The 27,968-nt window shown below is 41.7% G+C and overlaps 1 protein-coding gene across 8 annotated transcripts; it reads right to left on the bottom strand.

Moving 5' to 3' along the window:
* Positions 1–27,968, bottom strand: LOC104893211 (uncharacterized). Of its 8 annotated transcripts, none has more exons than XM_057395074.1 (2): positions 27,785–27,968; positions 1–2,617 (listed from the first exon to the last, which is right to left on the bottom strand). In XM_057395074.1, exon 2 carries the CDS (start codon positions 1,020–1,022, stop codon positions 162–164), a length of 861 nt encoding a protein of 286 aa, XP_057251057.1. In that variant the 5' UTR covers positions 1,023–2,617; positions 27,785–27,968; the 3' UTR covers positions 1–161. The 8 variants fall into 8 exon arrangements, with proteins under 8 accessions (XP_057251057.1, XP_019105125.1, XP_010677609.1 ...); XM_019249580.3 differs by having other exon boundaries at positions 1–1,124; XM_010679307.4 differs by lacking the exon at positions 27,785–27,968 and adding an exon at positions 2,953–3,109.

Here is a 27,968-nt window from a genome sequence, read left to right as displayed (position 1 = left end):
TGAGCAACAAAAACAGCCTTGGATACACATAGCTTTAAGTGCGCTGCGATATCTGATGGACGATCTGGAAGAGAGCTTGCTTTCTCTCTGTCTTACACAGAGAGCGTAAATGCCCACATAAAACAAAAAAAAACATATTACATACTAAACTTGACAACTTCTCATCTTTTTCTGCAAATTGTCATGCCATCCCCAATAGGTACTAAACTGATGCTTACACGTTCATCCTCGAAAATAGCTTTATTGAAATCCCTGACACTAGCAGTTTTTGAATCATTCACCAGCGGATCAGCAACTTTTCCGTGCCAAAGTACATTATCGATCACAATAACTCCACCAACCTTCACAAGCTTTAACAACAACTCAAAGTACTCCATATACATTTTCTTCTCTGCGTCAATGAATGCAAAGTCATAGCTGCCAGCTTCTCCATTCAAAAGCAATAAATTCAAAGTATGTATGGCAAGCCCATGTTTGATTTGCACCTTATGGAGAACCCCAGCTCGCTCATAGAACCTTTTAGCGACTTCTAGAGCCTTCTCATCTCTCTCACAGGCGACTAAACAACCTGATTCTGGGAGAACAAGGGCAACAGCCAAGGATGAGTACCCGGAGTAAACTCCAACCTCAATACACCTTCTTGCCCCAAGAATCTGGACAAGCATAGCAAGGAGCTGAGCTTGATCAGGAGAGACCTGCATTTGGCTGCCATGCATTGTAGCAGTCTCTTCCCGTAGTTCCCTTAACACCTCTGGCTCTCGGACATTGCTCAGGACATAGTCATAAAGTCTCGGAGTCAAACTAACCACCTGTTTGTTCCCATACTTGTTATCATTCACAACAACAAAGGCATCTCTCGAACAGCATCTGACTACGAATAAGGACTTGTGAGGGCTGAATTTGAAGAAAAGGTTCCTCGTGGTTGTCGTTGATGAGGAATAAAGGCGTTCGGAGATAAGATAACTGGAAAATGGAAGAGTAACTGGTAGCATAGGCGTTACAAAACAGCAGCTGCGCGACATTGTGAACAAAAAGTTGCAGAGTGGTCCAACTCTAAACACAATACAGATGTTCACTTTACCATGACATTTATGCTCTTCCAGGTTCTAGCCTGCTAACTGAACCTGTTAATAACAGTTTACAGGTCAACTGGCAAAAATAATCAAACAAACACTTTACAGGTATCTTCACTATCTCACACTACTTAGTATCAGAGATTATATCAGGGGATTTCCACTTTCCAGTAGATCATCTGATCATCATGGTCACGGCATTGATTAATAAATACTCCGAAAACAACAGGCATGGAGTAAAGAAAAGATCACACGAGAGGAAAAGAAATTGACTATATTTACTGAAGCTGTTTGGTAAGCAATGGCATTTTCTTCTAAAAACACTAACTCAAGAAATGAAAATGCCATCTTTATATAATTCACTGAAGAATCAAATTTGATTTTCTAACCCCAACATAGCAAAACGGATTAAAATTCTGAAAGCAGTTGCATCTCAATAATACCATCAAACTTCAAACCCTTCATTAGAGACTCTTCACAAATAATAATGCCTTTGATTATACTATACTAATATCCGGTATCGCAAAATGCCCTATGGCTCATTGATTATTGTTGACTGCCTGTAATCAATCCTTCTTCCTGCTCCTGTTCTTCCGAAAGCTCTTACTGTAAACTACTAGCACTTCTGGAGACTTGTCACCTAGAAAAGCCATTTCCACTTCTCTCAAGCATTAGCCCCTGGAAAGCCACGTAATAAGTTCTGCTTGGCGTGTCCCGAATTTCCATATTGTAGTACACCAGCAAATTATTTAAGACTATTCTATCTACCAAAAGAATGGAAAAGGAAGTCCAAACTAAACCTGTAAAAAATTAGGTTAATGCTCAAAACAAAATGGATAGAACAGTAAGCATCCATAGGAAAGAAAGCACCCCAAGCTACTTCCTATCTTAAAGAATGAAAAAACCTTATCTCGAGCCCCATCAACTCAGTAATTTAAGAAATAAGTCCTTTCATATAAAAAACCACGCAAACAAGATCCGGAGAACAAGGAAGAAAACAGACCCCAGGTGAAGCGATGACCTGACTCAATAGAATAGGATATAGTGTGATTGTTTAAGGCAAATATTCAACACCTTCTACCATCAGATAATACTCTATTGTACATCTCAATCAAACACAGATCACTCATTGTTGTCATCTACAATTGTGATGCAAACAATAGGTAGATGGACTGGACAACTTCAATTCTACTGTTCCATGCTTGTTAATTGAAAATTCCATTGCACAGATAGTCAGATAGCATCAATTTCATTCAAAACATAATGAGTAGATTTGTAAACAAGCGAGTTTTAGAAAAGACGCAGAGCAACATTAGCCATGTGGTTAGCAATACGAACTTCGTTTCAGCGTACGAAGTCCCAAAGTTCAGTTCTAGGAATGCCCCACCTGATGTTCAGTATGATCCCCAAAAACCTACCAAGTTCACCTTGCCTTCACTAACCAGGCCCATCCCTGAGCCAGGGCAGGAGGGGCGGCCGCCCTGGGCTCGGGGATGACAGGTCATTCATCCCTGATTTCCAGCCACAACACTTGAAAAATTGATCTGATGAAATTAAACAAGAACAAGTGAACACAAATATGCGTACCTACAAATTGTAACATAAATTTTCTTATCATTTAGTTCCATGAAACAAAGATGAATTAACAAGTTATACCAGAAATTCGAATCATAAGTTCATAACATGTAAATTATCCCAAAAAACATGAAATGACATATACGAGATAAAGAAAAAATAAGTTGAATTCATGAAACAAACAATAACAACCGCATAAAACCAATCGCATGAATAATCACATGAAGTAGATCTTAAAAATCGCAATTACACACCAAAATCCGCAACAAAACAAGTAGATTTATCTAAGGAACAAAACAACAACCTGCAATTCGAGCTTTGGAATTAGCGTATGAGTGATGAATGTGTGCGTATGAGAGGTTCTAGAGGTTCTAAAGGAATTGAATGTGCGTCTTTTGTGGAGTGTTACTATACGCCTGTACCTATGTAGTTTAAGATTTTTTCTTTTGGTGCAAAACTAATGCGTGCATTTGTGCTCCTGAGACTTGAGAGCACAATGAGAATTTTGTTCCCACAATACAAAATAGAACATTTACGAATACGAAAACGAACATTTTACTGTTGAAGTGGAACACTACAAAATTTATTTACGAAAACGTACATTTTATTGTTGAAACAGAACATTACAAGAATTCATTTATCAAAAAGAACATTTTACTGTTGAAGTGGAACATTACCATAATCCAAATATGAAAGTGAACATTTTTTTTATTAAAGTGGAACATTAGTAGAATTCAATTACTTAAATAGAACATATGCTTATCAAATATAGAACATATTCTCAGTGAAAATGTGGAAAATAAGTTTTTAGAAAATATTTTTTAAAATTGAACATTTGCTTATCGAAAATAAAACGGATTCACAAAATATAGAACATAAATTTTTGCTAATAAATAAGCTTAAAACGAACATTTGTTGAAATAGAACATTTGCTTATTGAAAATAGAATAATTTTTACGAAAACTAGAACATATTTTTTTGCTGAAAAATATGCTTAAAATGAACATTTGTTAAAATAGAACATTTACTTATAGGAAATGGAACAAATTTACTAGGTGCATGGTGTGCACCGTGCTCCCGGGAGCACAATAGAATTTTCAAGCAACACCCGAAGATGTAAGACTCCAAAAGATTTTTTTTAAAAAAAAAACTTGAATCGACGAGTTTATAATAATTTATTGTGTGTCGAAAATTTGTTATGACTCTAAATATTATCATATTAATACGATTATTATTTCTAGTCTGTTCTCTTCATCTTATTTTCAGTTCAGTTTCAATCAGTTGGATTCAGAATCCGTTTGGCAAGGTATAAAATGTTTTTCATGAAAAATAGTTTTCCTTTTCCTCTCATTTTCCGTTGTTTGGTATGCTAAGGGGTGCAAAACTAGTTTTCTATCAAAGTAGCTATAGGTGGAAATTATTTTTCTTTAGAAAAGAAGGGAAAATACATTTTTCTCCCTTCTGCTTAGCAACCTTTTACTCTCCTCTCATCCATGCTCTTCCTTCCCCTTCTATTTTTCTCTTTTTCATAACTTTTTTAGATTGAACCAAACAAAAAAATTAGCTTCACAATTGGATTTTCCATGTAAAATATTTTACATCCAACCAAACGGAGCCTCAATTCCAATCAGTTTTGTTTAGTTCCTCATTTATCTCTCTGATAATAAAAATAAAAATAATAATTATTATTACAATTATGATTATTTTATCATTAATATTATAATTATTATTATTATTATTATTATTATTATTATTATTATTATTATTATTATTATTATTATTATTATTATTATTATTATTATTATTATTATTATTATTATTATTATTATTATTATTATTACTACTACTACTACTGTTACCATTACTGTTTGGGCCTATTAAAGTCCCCCAGTCGTCCTATGCCATGTGGCACCGCCACTTGAGCTTCGTGGGTCCCACCCGCTACAGCATGGCTAGCAAGCATTGGGAGATTCAAGGATCCCACAGAAATCATTCTTGAAAAGGTATCTTCAATCCCTAGGTGAGCTGTCCCATCCAGCACACCATTTCCTAGGGGTTCTCACCACTATAAATACTTCTTGTCACATCAATGCAAAGGTATTGAATTCTCACCTAACTAACCTGAGTTTCTCACTCTAGACTCTCTCTCTACCTTAATCATCAACTGACTTGAGCGTCGGAGGGACGATCTCGGAACAACCCCCGGGGTAGTTTTGCGTGTTTTGCAGGTTTCCGGTGAACAGATAACCAGCTCTGCTCGAACCAAAAGACTTGCTCAGCACGGATCATTAACCTTAATTTCTAGATAGAAACAGTTTGGCGCCGTTTGTGGGGATAGTACAGAAAGTTAATTCGCCACCACTCAGAAAAGTTCATTCGCTACTCAGCAGGACTTGACCCCAGTGCTATTCAGCTATGACACCATCCAAGAACGCCCGTAACAAGCAATCTACTCAACCCTAAAGGTCCGAGAGGGAACCCTCACCACAACATAGGAGGTCAGCACGAACCCGATCCCCCTCAGTTCATACGCTGGACCCTAACTTGGAACTCTCTCAGGAGCAGCAGCCATCCCCCTCTCGGGAAATACAGCATGTTGACCCCCAACCCCTGTTCACGCTGATATAGCACTCATAGCAGCTCAGCTGCAGCAAACCCTACAACAAAGCATCATGCAAATGTTGACCACTCTCCAGCAGGGACAAGGTCAGCATCAACTCAATCGTCAGCAACGCGATGATAATGTCCTGAGACAATCTCAGAGGGAAGAGCACAATCCCCGCTCCAACCATGGCCAGCCTAACCGGCAAATCAGCAGCCAGGGAACCCGATCGGTCTCAAAGGGCACCCTCCTGACAAGACGAGTGCCCTCCACCTGGGGAGAGGTCGGCTCATCGGGAAGCTGCCCTCCGACGAGAAGAGACTCACTACTCCAAGTCGCCGAGGGGAAATCCTGGTCGCAAGCCAGAGGATGCTAGGCACATTCTCAACGAGAAGTGCCGTAGTCAGGGGTATGACGCCCGCCAGTTTCTCGATGGCAAAGCAGCTTAGCGAGAAGGACAAGGCGACTCGGCACAGTCCAAGCCTCTAAGACTGGGCAATGGAAGCTTAAAATTCATGACCCCGTTCAGCCGAGAGATCATTGACACCCCCACCCAAGGAAAAGTTAAAACTCCCCTGATCGAGCAATTTACGGGCCTAACCGACCCGGAAGACCATATGGCCACTTATAAGGCTCAGATGAGTGTGCAGACCAGCTGCGAGGCAACGTGGTGCCGATTCTTCCCCACCACACTGAAGGGGCTTGCGCTAAATTGGTTTCAAGAGCTGCCAGCCGGAATCATCACTGATTTCGCGGTCCTTGAAGATATGTTTACCCATTAATTCGTGGCCGGAAAGAGGCAAAAGAAGAAAAGCCTGCACCTCATGGGGGTCAAACAAGAAAAGAATGAGAATATAACCGACTACATAAAAAGATTTAATGAAGAATCTCTGAAAGTGTCCGACCTGCAGGATGCGGTTGCATTCGCTGCTCTCATGTCCGGGTTGCAGCCTGGTCGGCTCAGATGGACAGTAGCTGAAAGCGAAGTCAAAACCTTTTCCGAGGCAATGGCAAAGCTCAGATTTATCCAAGCGGCGGACATCTGTCGTCACTCGGAAGAAGGAAGTAAGAAGAGAAAAGAAGAGGGCAGCACCAGAGATCAACCCAAGCAGCGGAAAACGGGTGGTAGGTCAGACAGATTTACAGACCATGGAAACGACCCTCGTTTTAACAAGAATCGGAGAGAAATCTATTTGGACATCAAGCATAAGTCCATGCTGCCCAATCCCCCACCCATCCAGACCTCGGCCTATCGGCGGGCAAGAGCCATGGGCGAATACCACCGAGAATGTGGTCATACCACAAAAGACTGCAGAGAGCTGAAGAAAGGACTGGATAACCTGGCTGACCAGGGGAAGCTGAACCGCTACCTCAAACACACTAGCGAAGAGAAGGGGAAGCAGAAGGTCGGTCAGTCTAATAGTGAGGATACAGAGGGTTTCATTGGAGTCATCGCAGGCGGCTTCGCCTCAGGAGGCCTAACCGGCCGAGCTAGGAAAGTCCACCTCCAAAACCTCAAGCATCAAGTGTTAGAGGTCAAGCCGAGCCGGTCGGATTGTCCCATAATGACGTTCGGGGAGTCCAGTCGGTCGGTAAGCGTACCCCATGATGACCCCCTGGTCATCGAGCTCAAAGTAGCCAATTTCCGGGTGAAGCGCGTGTTGGTTGATAGTGGGTCATCAGCCGACATCATCACTCTGGAATGCTTGAAGAAGCTGAAGTACAGTGAGAAGGATGTCACACCCCTCGACCAGCCACTCATAGGCTTCGGGGGTAACTCTGTGCATCCTGTCGGATCGATAAAGCTCCCCACTCGGATGGGTGAGAAGGCAAAGGAAGAAGCCTACCGATTGACTTCCTAGTGGTCGACATCCCTCTACCATACAACACAATAATGGGGCGACCTACTCTGAACAAAACAAAGGCGGCTATCTCCACCTACCAACTCCTTATGCAGTTCGAAACAGATGAAGGAAATGTCGGAAAAATACAAGGGGATCAGCAAGCCGGAAGAGAATGTTATGTTAACAGCTTGAAAAACAGAGCTGAAATCGACGTCCAAGAGGACTTGAAGAAGAGGAAAAGATAAGGATCACCAAAAAATCTCGGGGTATATATCACAGAGAACCCCAAGCAGTATGAACGACCTCAGCCAGCTGAGGAAGACGAAGAAGTAGTGATCGGGGCAGAACCCGGTCGGACTGTGAGGGTGGGCAAGGCCCTAAGCCCGGAAACAAGAGCACAAGTGGTGGAGGTGCTCCGAGAGTATCAAGACGTGTTCGCCTATGAGGCCTCAGAAATGCCCGGTCTTGATCCCAAATTCATGTGCCATGAACTCAACAATAAAGAGGGATATAAGCCGGTCAAACAAAAGTTAAGGCATCAGGGCCCGAAAAGATGCAAGGCTGCTGCGGTCGAGGTCAAAAAGCTGCTCGAAGCAGGGTTCATAGAAGAATGCCAATACTCGGAATGGCTAGCCAACGTGGTACTGGTAAAGAAGCCGAGCGGGGCTTGGCGCATGTGTGTGGATTTCACAGACCTGAACAAGGCCTGTCCGAAAGATAACCACCCTCTGCCTAAAATTGATAGGCTGGTCGATTCTACGGCTAATCATGCCCTTTTAAGCTTCATGGACGCCAATGCAGGCTATCATCAAATTCCGATGGCAGAGCATGATCGAGTACATACTGCCTTCACCACCCCTCAAGGGGTTTATTGCTACAAAATGATGCCATTCGGCCTGAAAAATGCTGGAGGCACCTACCAGCGGACAGTCAACAAAATTTTCAGTGATCAGTTGGGTCGGAACATAGAGGTGTACGTTGACGACATGATAGTCAAAAGCAAAGCCCATTCTGATCACCCAGCCGACCAAAGGGAGACGCTGAGCACATTGAGGAAGTATCGTATGATGCTCAATCCTAAGAAATGCGTCTTCGGGGTAAAGGGAGGCAAGTGCCTCAGATTTCTAGTTGATGAGAGGCATTGAAGCCACCTGAGATAAGGCAGTGCTCGAGATGAAATCCCCTCGGAATGTCAGAGAAGTGCAGCGTCTCAGTGGTTGCGTAGTCGCACTCGGACGATTCTTATCCCGGTCGGCTGATAAGACCCTGTTCTTTTTCAAGGCCCTCAAGAGAAAAGAATTCACATGGGATGAGGAGGCTGAGCAGGCCTTCACATCCCTCAAACATTATCTTTCAACGCTTCCGAAGCTCATGTCCCCCTTGCCGGGGGAAACAGTGTTCATTTACTTGGCAGTATCAGAATACGCCCTAAGTGTCGTGCTGGTGGCCGAAAGGGAAGGGGCACAACACCCGGTCTACTTCATTAGCCATGTCTTCCGAGGGGCAGAAGCAAAATACAGCGAGGTGGAGAAAATGGTCTTCGCCCTCGTCATGGCTAGTCGAAAACTGAAGCCCTACTTTTAGGCCCACTAGATCAAAGTCCTCACCGGACAACCCCTTCGCAAGGTAATTGAAAGCAGAAACCACTCCAGTCGGATGACAGATTGGGCCGACCAACTGGCTGACTTCGGTTTGGAATACGAGCCCAGGAGCGCCATAAAAGCCCAGGCCTTGGCTGACTTCATAACGGAGTGCACTACTCGGCCCCCGGTCGGCCAAAAAGAGGAGTGGGAACTGTTCGTAGATGGTTCCTCCACCAAGTCGGGGTGCGGAGCAGGGCTAGTGCTCAAGCCCCCGGTCGGAGAAAAGATGGAGTATGCCATCAAGTTCGAGTTCCTGGGGTCTAACAACGAAGCAGAATATGAGGCTCTCATCCTGGGGCTTCAGCTCTGCATTCTAGCAGGGGCAACGGCCATTGAGGCCCGATCGGATTCCCAACTCATAGTGGGTCAGGTCTCAGGAGAGTACGAGGCCAAAGAAGACAACATGAGGATGTACTTGGCCAAAACCCAGGAATTCGTCAAAAAGCTCTCGCATTTCCACATCAGCCATATACCAAGGTCGGAAAACCAGCAAGCCGACGCCCTAGCTCGCATGGCCAGCTCAACAGAAGGGTCGACTCCTCGGACTATAATGTGGGAGGTACTTCACCAGCCCAGCATAAACGCTAAGGAGCAGCTGGCCCTGGATCGGACATCCACCTGGATGGACGAAGTGGTCAGATATTTGAGAGATGGTGTAACAGCCCGGATTTCCCCGACCAGCTTATAGAGGATTAAGCACAGCGAAAGAGACTCTGGTCGAGATAACCCGAACTATTACCATCACACTCACCAAACTACATCGAAGAGTGTGGAACTCACTTCCCAACTCTATTCAAATTATTTAACTATTGCAACTACGCTCTGATTCTCAAACTTTATTCCCATAAATATCTACAGAAAATCCGGCAGAATTTCTTTTGGAAATAGGACAACGCTAAAGCGAAAAATGATTTAACCCTGTTTGCAAATTCAATTTATAAGATATTTCCAAATCCCAAAGCTCAACAACCTCAACGCTTTCGCGGAGCAACAACCAACAGAGAATCAGGAGCACTAGCTAACGATTCTTAAATGAAGAAATAAATTATAGAAAATAAACGATTTAACTATTACAAGTGGAGCGTCCTCACTTCAATAACAAATATAATACTGCAACATCTCGTATCCGCTTCAGCTTGCACAAGAATAACTCACGGCTTCAACCTGAAACATATAAGATACTGCCACCCACCAAGTGACAGGCCACAAAAATGACAAAACAACGTACACACATCAGCAAAGCTGAGTACTAAACCCGTAAATAAGAGTAACACATGCTTTGGTAGCTTTTACTTAAAAACGACTCAGCAGTCAACATAAGTTCAACAATCACATTCATCATAGCATGCTTAACAGCAATAATCTTGTTGAACATACATATTATATTTCTATCCAATTCCTCGTTTCATAATACATCACTAATCACATAGTAACAAACACCATAAGGTGACTCCCAACAATGATACATTTCATATATTCTCATTTGATCAACCTTTTAACTTACCACGATTCCATAGTAGGAATATGAGGTCACCAACTTTGATATAAGTAATATACTTTAATTCCTTTAATTGATTTCTTATCAGAAATCCCAACTTATGCTTTCATACTCTATTAATCACTTTCTTATACTTTATAAACACCCTCTTATCATACAATAAATATCATAACATCTTTCACTATGACGATTCCTTATCGGGAATCCACATAACCAGATACGATTCCTTATCGGGAATCCAACATTAATATCACTTACCAAGATATGCCTCCTTATCAGGAAACCAATATCTATATTCATACTCATATACTGAATAAACATTCATTACTTACCTGATATGATTCCTTATCGGGAATTCATTATCGAAACAACTTACCACGATATGATCCCTTATCAGGAATCTATTATCGATATAACTTTCACAACTTGAGATAACTTTCTTTTAACCAGGGGGAAAGAGAACGCGGCGGAGGAGACAAAGCTTACACTCCGACAGTGGGGGTCGTCACCCAACCATTCGCTTTACTTTTGGCCAATAACCGCGACTAGTCCGGAGTACATTTTTCCGCTGATTTCATCAGCCATCCACAGGTTTCACATTACCTGATATAACGCCCGATTATCGCCCCACAGAGCAATGGGCATGTTTCCCTGTGGGGCCCCCAAGGTTCACAGTCCATGGGGTACTGTTCATGTCACCTCATCCGTCGACTCAGACGAGGCTACTTTCCCCTTTCAAATTCCTTTCGATGATCATTCATAACACAACCAATCATTCTCGGAACTCATCCGCTAGCTTTATTAATTATAAACGATTGTTGCATAATCAACCACACTAGAAGACTTCACTCTAGAAAACTATAATCACATGCTATCGTGCTTTCTTATGAATTTCAAGGTCACTGTAGTTATGCAACTAGGTTCAACTCAATTCCAATCATAGAACTTATAAACCATAACAATTTATACACGAGGGTTACTAAATACTAATTCACAAATGCATAACTCATATTCTCGTTTATAATAGTCCGTACTCTTTTATACTTCATGGTTATCAATCGATATTTATCTCACTAGCGATAACAATTGTCATCAAATACACTAACAAGTACAATAAGTCTCTCTCTTAGAATTAACTAAGGAGAGTTAACTTAAACATCACTCTTAAGGTTCATTAATCCAAAGTTGATTGATGAAAACAATTGGATATGTTTCATACTATAGCATTTGTTGAATTCCAAATAACAGATTCAATAACAAAATCAATCTACAGAACATACTCATAACCATATAAAGCAATCTTCCCCACTCTAGTTGGATTACACGACCATATGACCAGGCTACGTGGAGGTAATCTACGAACTTATACACACTTAAGTAATCTGAGATACTATCCTCCTTTTTTGAATTATAAACAATTGATATATAACCTATTATATTAATCCCAATACATATTTTATATTGACATCCCTTTTATAACCACAACCTCCATAATCTAACCATTGTAAGGTAAACTAACTCCAACTGTCTTCATGTTAGTAATACTAATTAGTTAATCCGTTCTCCGACTTCATACGAGCTAGATTACTGATTAAGTCAATCCATTTTTAAAGCCTAATTCATCTGATACTCAATTTACAGAACAATTCCAATCATAATCTATGCTCTTTTAGATACTAATTCTGTAATCCATTAATACATCTTAGTAGATACTTTTGTTCAATTGAATATCTTCTAAGAACCTTACTTAACCAGGAAACCACTCTAGTCAGAATTACAATATTAAACTACACAAAGTTTGATTACGAGACTATATGATTTTACTCACATAGTATTACGCAAGGAAAGAAGCGTATGTTCTAACTTCACTATATTAGTCTAATAATAATTTGTGCCATCACTACCTTAACTTAATTCTATTCCCAGATGAAAACTCGACAACATACTTTATGAACTATTAACTACTTGTAGTAAACTCCATTGTAATTCATCAAACAACAATAGTAATAGTTAACAAACATTTCCGCTCCATTTTACATAACAACACTAATTCGATTAAGTCTTCTTGAACATAAATAATTTTACTGAACTATAATAACTAAGATAAATCAATTGAAAACTCATAGTGATTCACTCTTAGGAGCCTAATCATAGCATCATATAAACTAGAACCTTTCTACATCATATATTAACTAATCTTTATTCTTACATTCACAATTTAACTTCATAACTCAACATAGACCACTCACTCAATCAAGAAAAACAACGCCGCATTGACACAACGACAACAACACACTGCCACAACAACAACAAACAGCAAATAGACAACGACCATCCAATAGTACTTTAACAGCCATAATGATCAAAAACCAATAATCACTCTTATTAAACTAGATATGAAATATGTATGAATACTTATCGAAACTTCCTTTGAAACTATTATACACCAATATGAAAATAACACAATCCAATTAACATCATAATTCCATAAACAATTGGCTAATCATAATCAATCTTGAAATGAAACAAGAATCTAATTCTAGGTTAACTCACTAAAATCTGATTTAGGTTCAACTTAAACAAACTAACAAGGGTAAATAAATTTGTGCTTAATCATAATTTCGAAAGGAAAACAAAGAGGTGCGGGTGTATCTCTGCTCACAAGAGCAGCGAAGAACACAACCACAACCACAGCCACGAACACATGGCTAAGGGGGTTTCGAAGCTTCTGCACAACGACGGGCACCGACGAGCGCCAGAGGAGAGAGAAAAGTGGCGTCGAGCCACGACACCTGCTGCGACACACGCGGTGGCAGCAGCAACAACACCGCAACACCACAACCACCTCGCGCTGCAGAGAACAGAGAAGAGAGAGAAAAAGCAGAGAACTGTAGCGAGGCAGGCGACGAGGCTACGGCGAGCAGCAAGGGGGTGGGGGAATTCCGGCGAACTGAAACAGGGGAGAGAAAAGAGGGCTACAACAACCACGAACAACAACACAACACACGGGAGAGATGAACAGGGGCTGCGAAGTGCAGCGCCGGTCTCCGACAGCCGTCGAAAAACGTCGGCGAGGCACGAGGATGGAGCTCCGGCGAGACAGAGAGCAGGGGCGAGAGAGAGATTAAGGGGTTTGGGGTTTTCAGGATTTTTCACGGGGGTTGGGTTGGGGTTTTGTCTAGAAATGTCGTGACATCAGAAGAATAAGGTTAGGAATATTAGTATTTGATTTCCTAATTAAACCGACAAAAGAACAAAGAGGAAAGGATACCAACCCAAATCGATAAATCACAACTTTTAATGTTTGTAGTTTGGGCAAACACCACCCAACAAAATTTTAAATTAATAATAATAACTTCACAAAAATTAAATATATGAATATATTACAAACACGACAAATAAAAATAGTACTCCAACCTAAATAAAATATGAATATCAAAACCATAATTAACTTACTAAATATAATTTAGCATTTAATAAACGCTTTTAAAAATAAGCCTGTTACAGATGGGACCCTCCCAGCAGAGGTTAAGGAAGCCGAGAGGATCAAGCACCGAGCAGGTTGGTTTTTATGGCATAATGAGCAGCTCTATAAGAAATCATACACGCACCCACTTCTAAAATGCGTAACCCCCAAAGAGGGAAACTACATCCTAAGGGAGATACATCAGGGGGCGTGTGGCAGCCATCAAGGAGGGAGAACTATAGCTGGGAAGGCTCTAAGGGCAGGATACTACTAGCCTACTCTCAAAGTAGATGCACAAGAACTGGTGAAAAGGTGCCCTTCTTGCCAAATCCACTCGGATATTCCTAGAGCTCCAGCCACCCCCCTCACCTCCATCCAAGCAGTTCTACCATTTGACAAATGGGGCATGGACCTCCTCGGTCCCTTCCCTCCAGCCTCAGGTCAGCGCAAGTTCTTGATAGTGGCAATAGACTATTTCACCAAGTGGACAGAAGCCGAGCCACTCGCCTCCATCACTGATAAGCAAGTGCAAGCCTTCATCTGGAGAAACATAATCACAAGGTTTGGGGTACCCCGAGCCTTAGTCTCAGATAATGGTCGGCAATTCAATAGCGGACCAACTCAGGAGTACTGTGCTCATTTCGGCATACAGACTAGGTTCTCAGCAGTGTCCCGACCACAAACCAATGGTCAAGTTGAAGCTGCTAACAAAATAGTGCTCAAAGGAATCAAAAAATCCTTGGATGCAGCAAAAGGAGCTTGGGTAGACGACCTACCTGGTGTCCTCTGGTCTGCTCGAACAACTACTAAGGAAGCAAATGGGCACTCCCCGTTCGGTTTGGTATATGGTAGTGAAGCGGTCCTACCAGTAGAGGTTGGCATCCCATCACCTCGAATCACCTTCTATGACTTCGAGCAAAACGAAGAAGAGAAGCCTGTTAACCTCGACCTACTACCAGAAACAAGGGGCAATGCCTTACTGAGGTCGATCCGCTACAAACAGAGAATGACTTGGCAATTCAATCGTCGAGTGAAAGTAAGGCCAATCCAGCTCGGAGATTGGGTGGTCAGGAAGGTCGACACAACAGGGCTCTCACACCTCAAAGGCAAGCTGGGGGCTAACTGGGATGGTCCTTACAAAGTCACCAAAGTAATCAAGCCTGGCACGTTCCAACTGGAGAACCCTGAAGGCATTCCACTCGCTCGGCCATGGAATTTGGACAATCTCAAGAAGTTCTATGTCTAATGTTCGTCAATTTCAATTGGGGCATATATATGATGTAAATTGGCCAAGTATGGCATGTACTCGCTCGGACCATTACAGGTCGGATATGTAAAGACTTAACCAGTCAGTTCTGTTTCGGTTTTATTTAAGTCAATTTCGATCAACTCTGCCAAAGCATGACTTGACCAGTCCGGAAAACAACCGCTCCTAGAGCAGAAACATTAAGAAAAATAATTGTAATTGACAAACATAAAGGTGCTCGGATAATATGGAAGAAAGTCATATTCATTCAAGTCAAACAAGAGTTACATCCTAAAGCCTGGTACTACCAAGGCCAGCTAAGCGAAATAAAAAGTACAAGCCTAAGCAACTGGGGGTTGGCTTGCTCGTTGGTGCTCCCGGTCCGCTCATCGGACCTTGCCACCTCGAGCTGCTGATCCTCCCCAGCAACCTCCTCGGCAACTTCCTCATCATCATCATCAGTAAGGGCGATGTTTAGCTCGGAGAGAAGAGCCCGATCTTCTTCTTCCAGCAATGCCTTGTAGCTTGCCATCGCCTCGGCCCAGGAGAAAGATGGATAAGACCTGGCCAGGGCTGCCTTCATTCGCTTGAGGCCATCGTCCACCCCCATCTTCTGGGCGGTCGAGCCAACCCCATTGACGAAATCTTCACAAGCCTTGGATTCCCTCCAGGCTGCGAACCATTCGTCCTCAGTAGAGGGACGTGCCTCAAGCTCGGCCACTTTAGCGTTCAGCTCGGCAACCTTACTAAGCACCTCAGCCGTCCCCTTTTCAGCATCCAGCTTTGCCAGCTCGGCATCCTCCCTAGCCTTGATCAGCTCGCCCTTGGTCTTCGCCCATCCATCCCTCTCCTTCTGGAAGTCCTCTTGATCCCGTTTGATGCAGTGCTCGGCGTTGGCCAAGTTGGCCTCGGCAATTCGTTTGCCCTCCTTGGCCGCAAAAACTTCGTTAAAGTGCGTCTTGCTCTTGGCCTGCAAGTCCGCCACCTCCTCGGACAAATGGACCCGGTTCTTGGCCACATTCGCCCATCGGGCAGAAAACTGAAACAGAAACACATTCAGAGACCAGTGTAAAAACTAAGGCAAGAATAACTGGCAAGATACATACCTCAACCCAGCACCTAAACAGATCGTCAGACTCCCGATGACCGCTGGTGGCATTGATATGCTCTTGGTCGGCAGGGCAGTACAAGCTGTCGATCGCATTGGACCAACGAGTGTCGAGCCCGTGAATATCGAGCTCGGCAAAAGACTTCGCCAAGGCCAAGGCCAACTCCTCAGGATCGTCGGTCGGCCCCCGACGAAGAGTGGAAGGGGTGTATTCAGGACTCGGAACAGGGCGAAAATCATCCGAGTGCAGAGAGATCCGAGTGTCCTCCCGCTACTCGACTTGTCCCTCTGGTCGGGGACTGTTAACCTCGACCGATTTCGCCTTCTTCGCCTTTTCAGCCTGGGCCTTGGCCAAAGCCTTTTCAGTCTGGGCAACCTTCTCGGGAGCCCGCTCTTTTCTCTTTTTCGAGGCTTTGGGCTTCGAAGGATCCTGCACAACAACAAGGTCAGTCGGAACCAAAAAGCTCGAGATAGTGCAAAATTGCAGAGAATGTACCTTAGGAGGAGGAGGGGTGCCAAGCTTTTTCGCCTTCAGCTCGGCCTTGAGCTGAGCCGCCCTCATCGCAGCATAATTTAGTTTTTCAGCCATTTCGGGGTCGGACTCCAAAAGATAGGCTAAAGAGGAAGATGCAGAGAAAACTAAGTTAAATAATGCAAAAAGAGCATTAAAGCAAATAAAACAACCCCCTCGGCCGATTACCCTTGGGGAATGTCCGGCTCAACCCGACCGCCGACAACAGATGTTCATTTTTGAAAAGGCGGCAGCTCGGCAACCAGTTGCTAGCCACATAAACTTCTCCCCCTTGGACTATTTGAGCCTCGGTCTGCATATAGATGGCAGCAACCGCCTCTTCCTCAGACATTTCAGGGACCCTGAAGTTCAGCTCATGGTTGGGCTCAATCTCTGGTCGGACTGTTGGGATCCCCCAGTCTCCTCCAAAAAATACAAAGGCAAATTCCCTCCGGAATCCCTTCTGGGAGGTAGGCAGGTCGAGCACTGCCTTACATCCTTGTCGGGCTTGGAAGTACCACCAGCCCGGACCATTCTCCCCCCACCATCATATCAACTAGCTTGAACATGTTGCGCTAGAGAGTGATGGTGGGTCGGACGCTAAGCATAGCGCAGATTGTCTGGACAGCTATGATTCCTCCCCAGGAGTTCGGCGAAATCTGACTAATAGTCAGATTGTAGGCGTCGAGAAGGTCCTTCACGAACGGAGTCAAGGGAAAGCGGAGCCCCATCTCCATTGACTTGTAATACACCGCAGTGCAACCCGGGGGAGGAGTCAGAACAGTGTTAAAAGCCTCCGGTCGGACCAGCATGAAAGGATCCCTTATTGGAAATCTAGTGGCTCGCCCCCTCGGATCATCGAGAAAGGCTTTCATGAGCGAGGACAAGGGAAACTTCGACCCGGGGCCCCCTTTTGGATCCAAGTCCAGAAACTCCGGTCGGCTTGAAGTAGACGTCTCTCCTTCACCATCAGATATGGTTATCCTCACTACACCATCAGCAAGGTATTTGTCTAAGTAGCTAGCTTTGGAAGAAAAGGCCAGGGACACTTCCCAGGGGAAGGGAACAGCGCCCTCGGCCTCTACCTCTACTGACGATGAGGGGCTCGGGAGCATAACCGTGTCGGGAACGGTCGAGGGGTTAGGACAACTTATTAGGGTTGACACCAACGTTATTCACATCCTCCTCACCTCCTCGGACAGATTATGTGGAGGTGAGGTCGGAGGTGTCACCGACTCGGACGATTCTCCCATTATTGTATAGACAAGGGAGTCGGCCGAGGTTATTAAAAGAAAAAAGCGAAAAAGCTAAAGAAGCAAGAGCGTACCTGGTCGGACGGTTGAACCGAAGAATCTGCTTGAAAAGTTAGAGAGAAGGGAGAGATTTTAGAGAGAGAAAGTTTGGAAATTTTTCAAGGATTACACAAATGATTTCTCTCTCCTCTCCGTACATATATATAGGCGTACCTTGGGACGCGTCCCTTCATGAGCCTATTAAATGCTTCCAGATGGCACCGTTTCCCCCTGGAAAAGGCAGCCTATGGAAGATGAAACGTCGCATTTTTTGGAAGGCTTCGTCCAGCTCAACCACCCAGCTGAGAAATGCCATGTGGCTAACTACTGATTCCCAACTCAATGTCACCCGCTCGGTCATAACAGCAGTCTCCTCAAGGATGCCGGTCGGACAAGATGAGAGTCTCCAAATCCCCTTCACTTAGTCAAAATTCGCTAAGTGCTAGGGAACACCTGGTCGGCCTCTCCAGGGCTTGTTAGCCCCTGTCCGAGCTGCGCTCGTCAATCCAGAACCCGGTCGGTCAACTTGGGGCTCCCATACCCATTGTCCGACCAAGTCTCTGCAAGTCCCCCTCACTTAGTCAAATTAACTAAGTGCAAGGGAACACCTGGTCGGCCTCTCCAGGACTTGTTAGCCCTTGTCCGAGCTGCTCCCGTCAATCCAGAACCCGGTCGGTCAACTTGGGGCTCCCATACCCATTGTCCGACCAGGTCTCTGCAAGTCCCCCTCACTTAGTCAAATTAACTAAGTACAAGGGAACACCTGGTCGGCCTCTCCAGGGCTTGTTAGCCCCTGTCCGAGCTGCGCCCGGCAATCCGGAACCCGGTCGGTCAACTTGGGGCTCCCATACCCATTGTCCGACCAGGTCTCTGCAAGTCCCCCTCACTTAGTCAAATTAACTAAGTGCAAGGGAACACCTGGTCGGCCTCTCCAGGGCTTGTTAGCCCCTGTCCGAGCTGCGCCCGGCAATCCGGAACCTGGTCGGTCAACTTGGGGCTCCCATACCCATTGTCCGACCAAGTCTCTGCAAGTTCCCTTCACTTAGTTAAATCAACTAAGTGCTAGGGAACGCCTAGTCGGCTTCTCCAAGGATCGTTAGCCCCCGTCCGAGCTGCTCCCGCCATTCCAGCACCTGGTCGGACGATATGGAGTTTCCTTGTCCCCTAGCCGACCAGGTCTCTGCAAACCCTTTGCGTAAGCAACCAAGCAGAAATATATGGAACCTGCTCGGTCAGTCTAGGGGCTTTTTAGCCCCTCAGCCGAGCTGGTCTCCTCTTCAAGGACCTGGTCGGTCAGTCTAAGGGCACTTTGGCCCCTCAGCCGAGCTGGTCTCCTCTTCAAGAACCTGGTCGGTCAATTTAGGGGCTCTTTAGCCCTCCAGTCGTGCGGGTCTCTACTCCAAAGACCTGGTCGGTCAATCTAGGGGATCTTTGGCCCCTCAGCCGAGCTGGTCTCCTCTTCAAGAACCTGGTCGGTCAATTTAGGGGCACTTTAGCCCTCCAGCCGAGCGGGTCTCTACTCCAAAGACCTGGTCGGTCAATCCAGGGGCACTTTAGCCCCTCAGCCGAGCTCGTCTCCTCCTTAAAGACCCGGTCGGTCAATCTAGGGGCTTTTTAGCCCCTCAGCTGAGCTGGTCCCCTCTCCAAGGGCCCTGGTCGGTCAGTTCGAGGCTCAACCTATCAATCGAGCAGATTCCCCTTCACATGGTCTAAACTTGGGGCTAAAGGCACCTGGTCAGTCCTCGTCCGACCAGGTACCTCTTCATGGACGCCCGACCAGGTATCAAGGAGGCTCCCCTTCAAGGACTCTCGACCCGGTATCGCCAGGGCCCCTGGTCGGTCTATATAATTGCAGGCTGGCCCTGTTGACATCATGGACCCGGTCGGCGCTTGCCTGACCCGGTCTCCTATCAGCTTTCCCCTATGGAGGTCGGTCGCAAAATCGAGGGAAGAAAAATTACGACACGAACGGGCTTCACCCGGTTGGACGGCCCTTCTGCCCCTTCCTGGCGTGGGGCTAAATGTTTGGGCCCATTAAAGTCCCCCAGTCGTCCTATGCCATGTGGCACCGCCACCTGAGCTTCGTGGGTCCCACCCGCTACAGCATGGCTAGCAAGCATTGGGAGATTCAAGGGTCCCACAGAAATCATTCTTGAAAAGGTATCTCCAATCCCTAGGTGAGTTGCCCCATCCAGCACACCATTTCCTAGGGGTTCTCACCACTATAAATACCTCTTCTCACATCAATGCAAAGGTATTGAATTCTCACCTAATTAACCTGAGTTTCTCAGTCTAGACTCTCTCTCTACCTTAATCATCAACTGACTTGAGCGTCGGAGGGGCGATCTCGGAACAACCCCCGGGGTAGTTTTGCGTGTTTTGCAGGTTTGCGGTGAACAGATAACCAGCTCTGCTCGAACCAAAAGACTTGCTCAGCACAGATCATTAACCTTAATTTCTAGACAGAAACAATTACTATTGCCATTATTATTACTAATATTACAATTACAATTACTATTACTATTACAACTACTATCTGACACATTATTGTTCTCAATGTTCGAAGAGCAGTAAATGTGGTGGCTGACCATTTGACTATTAATGGAAGATGTATGGAGGAATCGCGTGTTGCTTATGTTGGAATTCCTACATGGCTCACTGAAGCTTACAGCAAGGATCTCAATAATGCTTAAGGAAAAAATATCATCCATGTGGACTGATTTTATTATGTATGCTATGTTTAGCTTTTTTTTTCTGATGCTTTTGAAACCTGGTATACCTTGATTTGTACTGGTTTTTGTTAGAGATGCATAGATGGCTCCTTTATAATGAACAATTAGCAGGATCTTATGATCCAGGTTTAAGTTAATATAATATTTCGCTTTTCTTCAAAAAAAAAAAAAAAAATCTCCCGCGACGAATTCTTACTAGGGGGTAAGTGGATCGTAAAAAAGTCCAGAGTCCAATCCAATCCGGTCAAAGCTTATTGGACTATAGTGGATTAAAAAATATTCGGACTAGACTCGGACTCAATTTTTCAAGTCCAAATATTCTCGGAGTGGATTTGGATTCACCTTTTTGGAGTTCAATAAGTCCAATCCAGTCCGATATAAGTATATAGTATACATACGTATATGTATATATGTATACATACATATATATGTATATACCTTTTTCTTAAAATTTTAGACTTTTTAACATTTGCGCTCTAAATCTTCTACCTAATGTCAAACTTTTCACTTACCCTCCAAAACTACAAAGTGAAAAGGCAAAATTACTTTAACCATTTTGGCGCCATTTGTATTTTGCAATTTGCATTTTATTAGAATTTAAATAGGTAAGTAACTTACTTTATGAAATGGATGTAATGAATCCAATTTTTCAAATTTCAATGATTCAATCATCAGAAAACATTATGAACCTATATCAAGAAAAATAATTAATATATTATATGATAATCGAACTGGACTGCATTGGATTCGAAATACAGAAAAAAAAAGTTGGACCGGATTGGACCCAGAAAAAGTTTGAATCGGATTTGAACTCAATTTCTCGAGTCCGAAAAATTTTGGACTGAATTTAGATTTGACAAAGTCCAATCCAATTACACCCCTAATTCTTATTAGGGGTATAAGCGAACTGCAAAAAATCAAAAGTCCAATCCAGTCCATTCCAAACTTGTCGGATTGGACTAGAGTGAAATTTTTTTGGACTTGGACTCATTCGAGTTCAAATATTTTCGGTCTGGAATTGGGCTCACCCTTTTGTAGTCCAATAAATCAACTCCAATCCAAAAATATTTTTATATATAATATATATTTAATATTTAATATATATATATAATATGATCTATATATATGTAATATTTATTATGGAGTATACAATATAAAATGTGTATGTAACTTATTTTATGCAATGGATATAATGAGCTTAATTTTTCAAATTCAATTATGAGAAAAATTTATGAACAATTAAATCTATATCGGGGAAGAAAATAATATAATAATCGAATTGGACTAGACTGGATTTTAACTCAAGAAAAAATTATCGGATTAGACTTGAATGGACACAAAAAAATATTTAGATCGGACTTAGACTCAATTTCTCAAGTCCAAAAAACTTTGTACTATATTTGAATTTGGCAAAGTCCAATCCACTTAAACCCCAAATTCTTATACTTTTCCAGATCGTCACCCTGACTACTGCATTCTCCTCCAATGGCTGCCAACTTCATTTAAGGGTGCGTTCTCTTCAACTTATTGAATTTATCTGAAATAAATAAAACTTATTGAACCTGAATTGAACTGATTGGAACTTATTAAACCTGATTGGACCTGATGCAACTTATTGGACCTGATTGAAACTGATTGGAACTTATTGGACCTGATTGAACCTGATTAGAACTTATTGGACCTGTTTTTATACCTTATTGGCCCTGATTGAAACTTATTAGACCTTATTGGACCTGACTGAAACTTATTAAACCTTATTGGACCTGACTGAAACTTATTAGACCTTATTGGACCTGATTGAAACTTATTTGACCTTATTAGACAAAAAAATTGACGAGTAATGACATAAATATTACCCCTAACGTAAATACTATCCCTCAAAATTTATTATGAAGTAAAAATTATCAAAATTCGTCCTTTTAAAAAAATATTATTAATTATGTCTTATGATAATAATTTAACAAAAAAAATTTACTATTTATATATTTGCCTATACATAACTTTCACCACTAATATATCTAATAGTATTGTTTTGATTTCATAAAGCACTGGTAGAAAATCAAAAGTTGATTAACATTTATTGCTAACAAGTGAGAAATTGACACATATGAAAAATTTATGACTAAAGTAGTTGAAACCATGGAACCAAGAGCTGATTTAAATTTGACTGACAAGACGAGAACAAAGAATATGGAGATTACTTGGGCAAAAATTGCAGATGAAATATGGTTGGATGTTGGTGAAGAAAATGTATTGATTGAAGAGGATGATGTAGAAGATGAAGAAATATACTCCGATGAAGAAAGATACTCCGGTGATGATAATGAAGCAATCAATTGATAACACTTCTATCTTTCATTGTTATTAGTAACGAAAACATGTTATCTCTAGTTATTTAAATACGAATTGCAAAATATTGTAATTATATTGATTATTATTGTTAACCTTATTTGAAAATGATTATAATATTTTTTAATAATAATATAATCAGCTAATAGTAATATGAATAATCAAATAATAGACAATAATACAAGTATAATACTATACATTGTGGCACTTTAATAAAAAAATTCTAATAATAACATAATCAGCTAATAGTGATATGAATAATAAAATAATAAACAATGATACAAATATTTAATAAAATAATGGACAATAATACAAGTATAATACTATATAATTATTGTGGTACTTTAATTAAAATTCTAATAATAGCATAATTAGCTAATAGTGGTACGAATAATAAAATAATGGACAATAGTACAAATGTTTATTAAACATTGACTATTTGGACATTATTGGACCTGATTGAAACTTGTCGCACCTGATTAGAACTTATTGGACTTTATTAGACCTGATTGGAACTTATTGTACCTGATTGGAACTTATTGAACCTTAAGACCTGATTGAAACTTATTGCCCTGATTGGATCTAATTGTAACGTATCTGAACTTATCTAAACTTATTGGACCTGAAACTTAATTTTTCAAATTGAAGAGAACACATCCTAAGTCCCAACTTAATCACTTCTTTAGAAATGATTTACAATCATGTCAATTAAAATGGAAAGTGAGCCTAGATTGAGGATGACATCCACATTATTTGGCACAAATTCTTTTCACAACCTCTAGCAAAGATCAGACAAATCAAACAAAAAGAGAAGGTATTGGGTCAGACACGTCCGACCATAATATTTGGTCGGACGACTTTCAGTTGGTTTCAATTTTTTTTCAGTTGGTTTCAAAAAAAAATCAGTTGTTTTCAATTTTTGTTCAGAAGGCCAAATGAAAGAAAAACAACACAAGCTGAAAGAATTTACACACCAACTGAAGAACACAGAAGACCAAATGAAAGAAAAACAACACAAGCTGAAAGAATTTATACACCAACTGAAATAACACAGAAGACCAAATGAAAGAAAAACAACACAAGCAGAAAGAATTTACACACCAACTGAAAGAATACAATAATCAACTGAAAACATCAAAAAATCAACAAACTTGTAAAGCACAAATCAAATATGTAGAAGCAGCTGCATCCTTCTTGGATTAACCAGTCATGGAAATAACATCATCCATGTTGCTGCCAAACATGGTCAACTTGATTTCATCAAGAAAGCTTTAGAAATAATCTTTCCTAAAAAACTTATATGTGGGACAAACTCACATGGTGATACTCTTCATTTAGCTGCAAAACTCAAACTGCAAAACAACTCAAACGATAGTAGAGCACCTAATCACCTCCTACCAACAACTGCTTTTACCACAAGATGATTATAATGTTGATCGTGATGATAATGAGATCACCTTGTTGTCGTTGTCGTCGTTGTTGCCGCTGCCGCCTTGGAGGGTTCAGAATAAGAAGGGACATGACAACAATTGAGAAGGTGGAGAAGGCGGTTGTCAATGAAGCGCATGTTCTAGCTAAACTAAGGACTGTAGTGAAAAAACAGTTACCGTTCGACGGAACTTATTGGGTCAGACGGTTTGACCCAATAGTTTCACAACAAAAAATACCCATATTAACCCAGGTACCACAGACAATATGATATGCATAAGATGAGAACAGAGGGAAGGTGATCCGGATAAAGGAGATGAAAGATACTTCCTTACAAGATGGTAACTTTAAATGGTGCTTTCAAATAAAAAGTTCTTATAAGAGAAAGGCTAGAATTTAAATTTTGAAATATTAAGTATATGGAAATTTCGATCATTTCATTTACATTAGGGACCACCAATATTTCTATTCGGAATTCAGATATCGAGTCTTCTTCTTGTAACAGCAGTAAATTTGTATCGTTTATTACTTAGCCCATGTAATGTACAGTTTATTTTACACCTCGTCTAAACTAGTGTTAACCAATTTTACACCATGGACAATATTCACAACAAAATATTTTTTTCGGTTTTTAAAGCAGTACAATCAGTTTATGCAAAACTGACATAGCGGTGATACATCTTGTTTCTTGGGGAGCACAGCATCTAATGTTGCTGGAATATGGGGTTAGATGCAAAACTAGTTTCTGTAGATTCTTCGAGGCTTCATCCTGATTAGACTTGCTTAACTCCATACTGGTTTAACTCAATAGGATACATCAGCTGCAGCCTGCATGTATAATATTTAGGCAACCACAATATAGCGCCAGGAATTAGGAACATTAACAATAAACACATAGAGGACAGAGAAATCGACTCATTATCTACATCGATCCCGAAGATTCTTAACAAGGCTGACAGCCACTCCCGATAGCATGAATCAACTTTCTTCTTGGACCAACAGCATAAGCACCCATATCCTTGAGCTTCTTCATAGACAGATCTGCCAAGTGAAACTTATTCATATTTCTTGCTCGAAAAATCCCCTCAAATTGCTCCAGTCCAAGAGATGAAAGCCAACTGCCCAATCCACCAGCACTCAATATGTTCCTTTCCAGATTTAAAGCCCGCATCTTTCTATTGAAATTTATGCTCGAAATGGACATGACTCCACATAGTCCAGGTTGCATGCAAGGCCTTACAAGCTTCGGAGATGTTTTATGGGATTTCGGAAGTCTTTTTGTCTTTCCGGAAAAGGCTCTTAAAGCACCTATTTGATCTTTACTAGTTTGTCTTCTTAAATCTGCCTTCCGTAGCTTGGTGGTTACAACTGCATTATCAGCAGGGGGATAGACTTTTGGACTAGATTGAGACCTATCAATTCTTTCAGCAAGAAGTGCCTTTGGAAGCTTCTCTTGTGGTAACTCAGTCATATTGCTACATATATTTCCAGGCAGCTGGCCTTGATTAAGATCAGGTACTAAAGACTGTTCACTAGTGGGAAGACGAGGAATCAGAACATTGACTTTCTGCTTCTTAACCACAATCCAACTATCCTCTCCAAGCACATCTGGATCAACCACATTTAAAGAGTTCTTCAAAGCATTATGGTTGCTGTTCAAGTCTACTGCTGTTCCTAAGTTCTTCGGCTTTGATTCCACCATTTCTTATAAAGCTACACATTAATTTTATCATTATCAGATTAACCTGATTATATGACATAAAAAATATGCACCATATGAGCTCCGAAATCTGCAGCTTGCAAGATGAACTTGAGCTAATGAGAGAAAACAAGACTTTCGCGCGTATGATGAGCAGCAAACATGATAAGATAAGTGGAGAAAACATGCAAAGCAAAAACTTTTCACTACAATAAACCCTTCAAATAGGCTACTACTACTACTACTGCCTAGCGCCTATAGAAAGGAGAAAAGATCCTTTCTGCAGCTAAATACTTTAGGCTACATATGTCAACTATATTATGTTACACAAAGCACCCATGGAAATAATAAGAAGGGCACAGGATATCTGGCTTTGTTTCTTAGACCCATACTCACTGTTTTCCCCCATCCCCACCTCCCCTTTCTTTAAGGTAAATAAATCGACGAATCCCTATATTACCCACATAAAAGAATCAAGGAAAGAGTTGATCATCCAGCAACAAAGAACCTCAGGCCCTCAACACATGTAAACCAGTACAAGCCTATTTATCTGCACCAATATGCAATACTACTGTTTTAAAGACTATTCTATCTACCAAAAGAGATGGAAAAGGAAGTCCAAACTAAACCCATAAAAAATTAGGTTAATGCTCAAAACAAAATGGATAGAACAGTAAGCATCCATAGGAAAGAAAGCACCCCAAGCTACTTCCTATATATCTTAAACAAAATGAAAAAACATTATCCCGAGCCCCATCAACTCAGTAATTTAAGAAACAAGTCATTTTATATAAAAAACCACGCAAACAAGATCCGGAGAACAAGGAAGAAAACAGACCCCAGGTGAAGCGATGACCTGACTCAATAGAATAGGATATAGTGTGATTGTGTAAGGCAAATATTCAACACCTTCTACCATCAGATAATACTCTATTGTACATCTCAATCAAACACATATCACTCATTGTTGTCATCTACAATTGTGATGCAAACAATAGGTAGATGGACTGGACAACTTCAATTCTACTGTTCCATGCTTATTAATTGAAAATTCCATTGCACAGATAGTCAGATAGCATCAATTTCATTCAAAACATAATGAGTAGATTTGTAAACAGGCGAGTTTTAGAAAAGACGCAGAGCAACATTAGCCATGTGGTTAGCAGTACGATCTTCGTTTCAGCGTACGAAGTCCCAAGTTCAGTTCTAGGAATGCCCCACCTGATGTTCAGTATGATCCCCCAAAAACCTACCAGGTCCACCTTGCCTTCACTAACCAGGCCCGTCCCTGAGCCAGGGTAGGAGGGCGGCCGCCCTGGGCTCGGGGATGACAGGTCATTCATCCCTGATTTCCAGCCACAACACTTGAAAAATTGATCTGATGAAATTAAACAAGAACAAATGAACACAAATATGCGTATCTACAAATTGTAACAGAAATTTTCTTATCATTTAGTTCCATGAAACAAACAAACATGAATTAACAAGTTATACCAGAAATTCATTCGAATCATAAGTTTATAACATGTAAATTATCCATCCCTAAAGACATGAAATAATAACATATATGAGAAAAAGAAAAAATAAGTTGAATTCATGAAACAAACAATAACAACCGCATAAAACCAATCGCATGAATAATCACATGAAGTAGATCTTAAAAATCGCAATTCCACACCAAAATCCGCAGCAATTCATCTAAAGAACAAAACAACAACCTGCAATTCGAGCTGTGGAATTAGCGTATGAGTGACGAATTGGCGTATGAGAGGTTCTAAAGGAATTGAATTTGCGTCTTTTGGAGTGTTACTATACACGCCTGTACCTATCTAGTTTAAGATTTTTCTTTTGATGCAGAACACCCGAAAATGTAAGACTCCAAAAGATTTTTTTTTTTTAAAA

The sequence above is a fragment of the Beta vulgaris genome, chromosome 5 (genome assembly GCF_026745355.1).
Source record: "Beta vulgaris subsp. vulgaris cultivar EL10 chromosome 5, EL10.2, whole genome shotgun sequence".
NCBI lineage: Eukaryota > Viridiplantae > Streptophyta > Magnoliopsida > Caryophyllales > Amaranthaceae > Beta > Beta vulgaris.
The sequence above is the reverse complement of the archived record's forward strand: the minus strand, read 5'-3'. Positions and strand labels throughout refer to the sequence as shown.

Bases quoted from the DNA above. Each gene is read 5' to 3' on its own strand.
- LOC104893211 (XM_057395074.1), bottom strand. From the start codon at position 1,022: ATGTCGCGCAGCTGCTGTTTTGTAACGCCTATGCTACCAGTTACTCTT.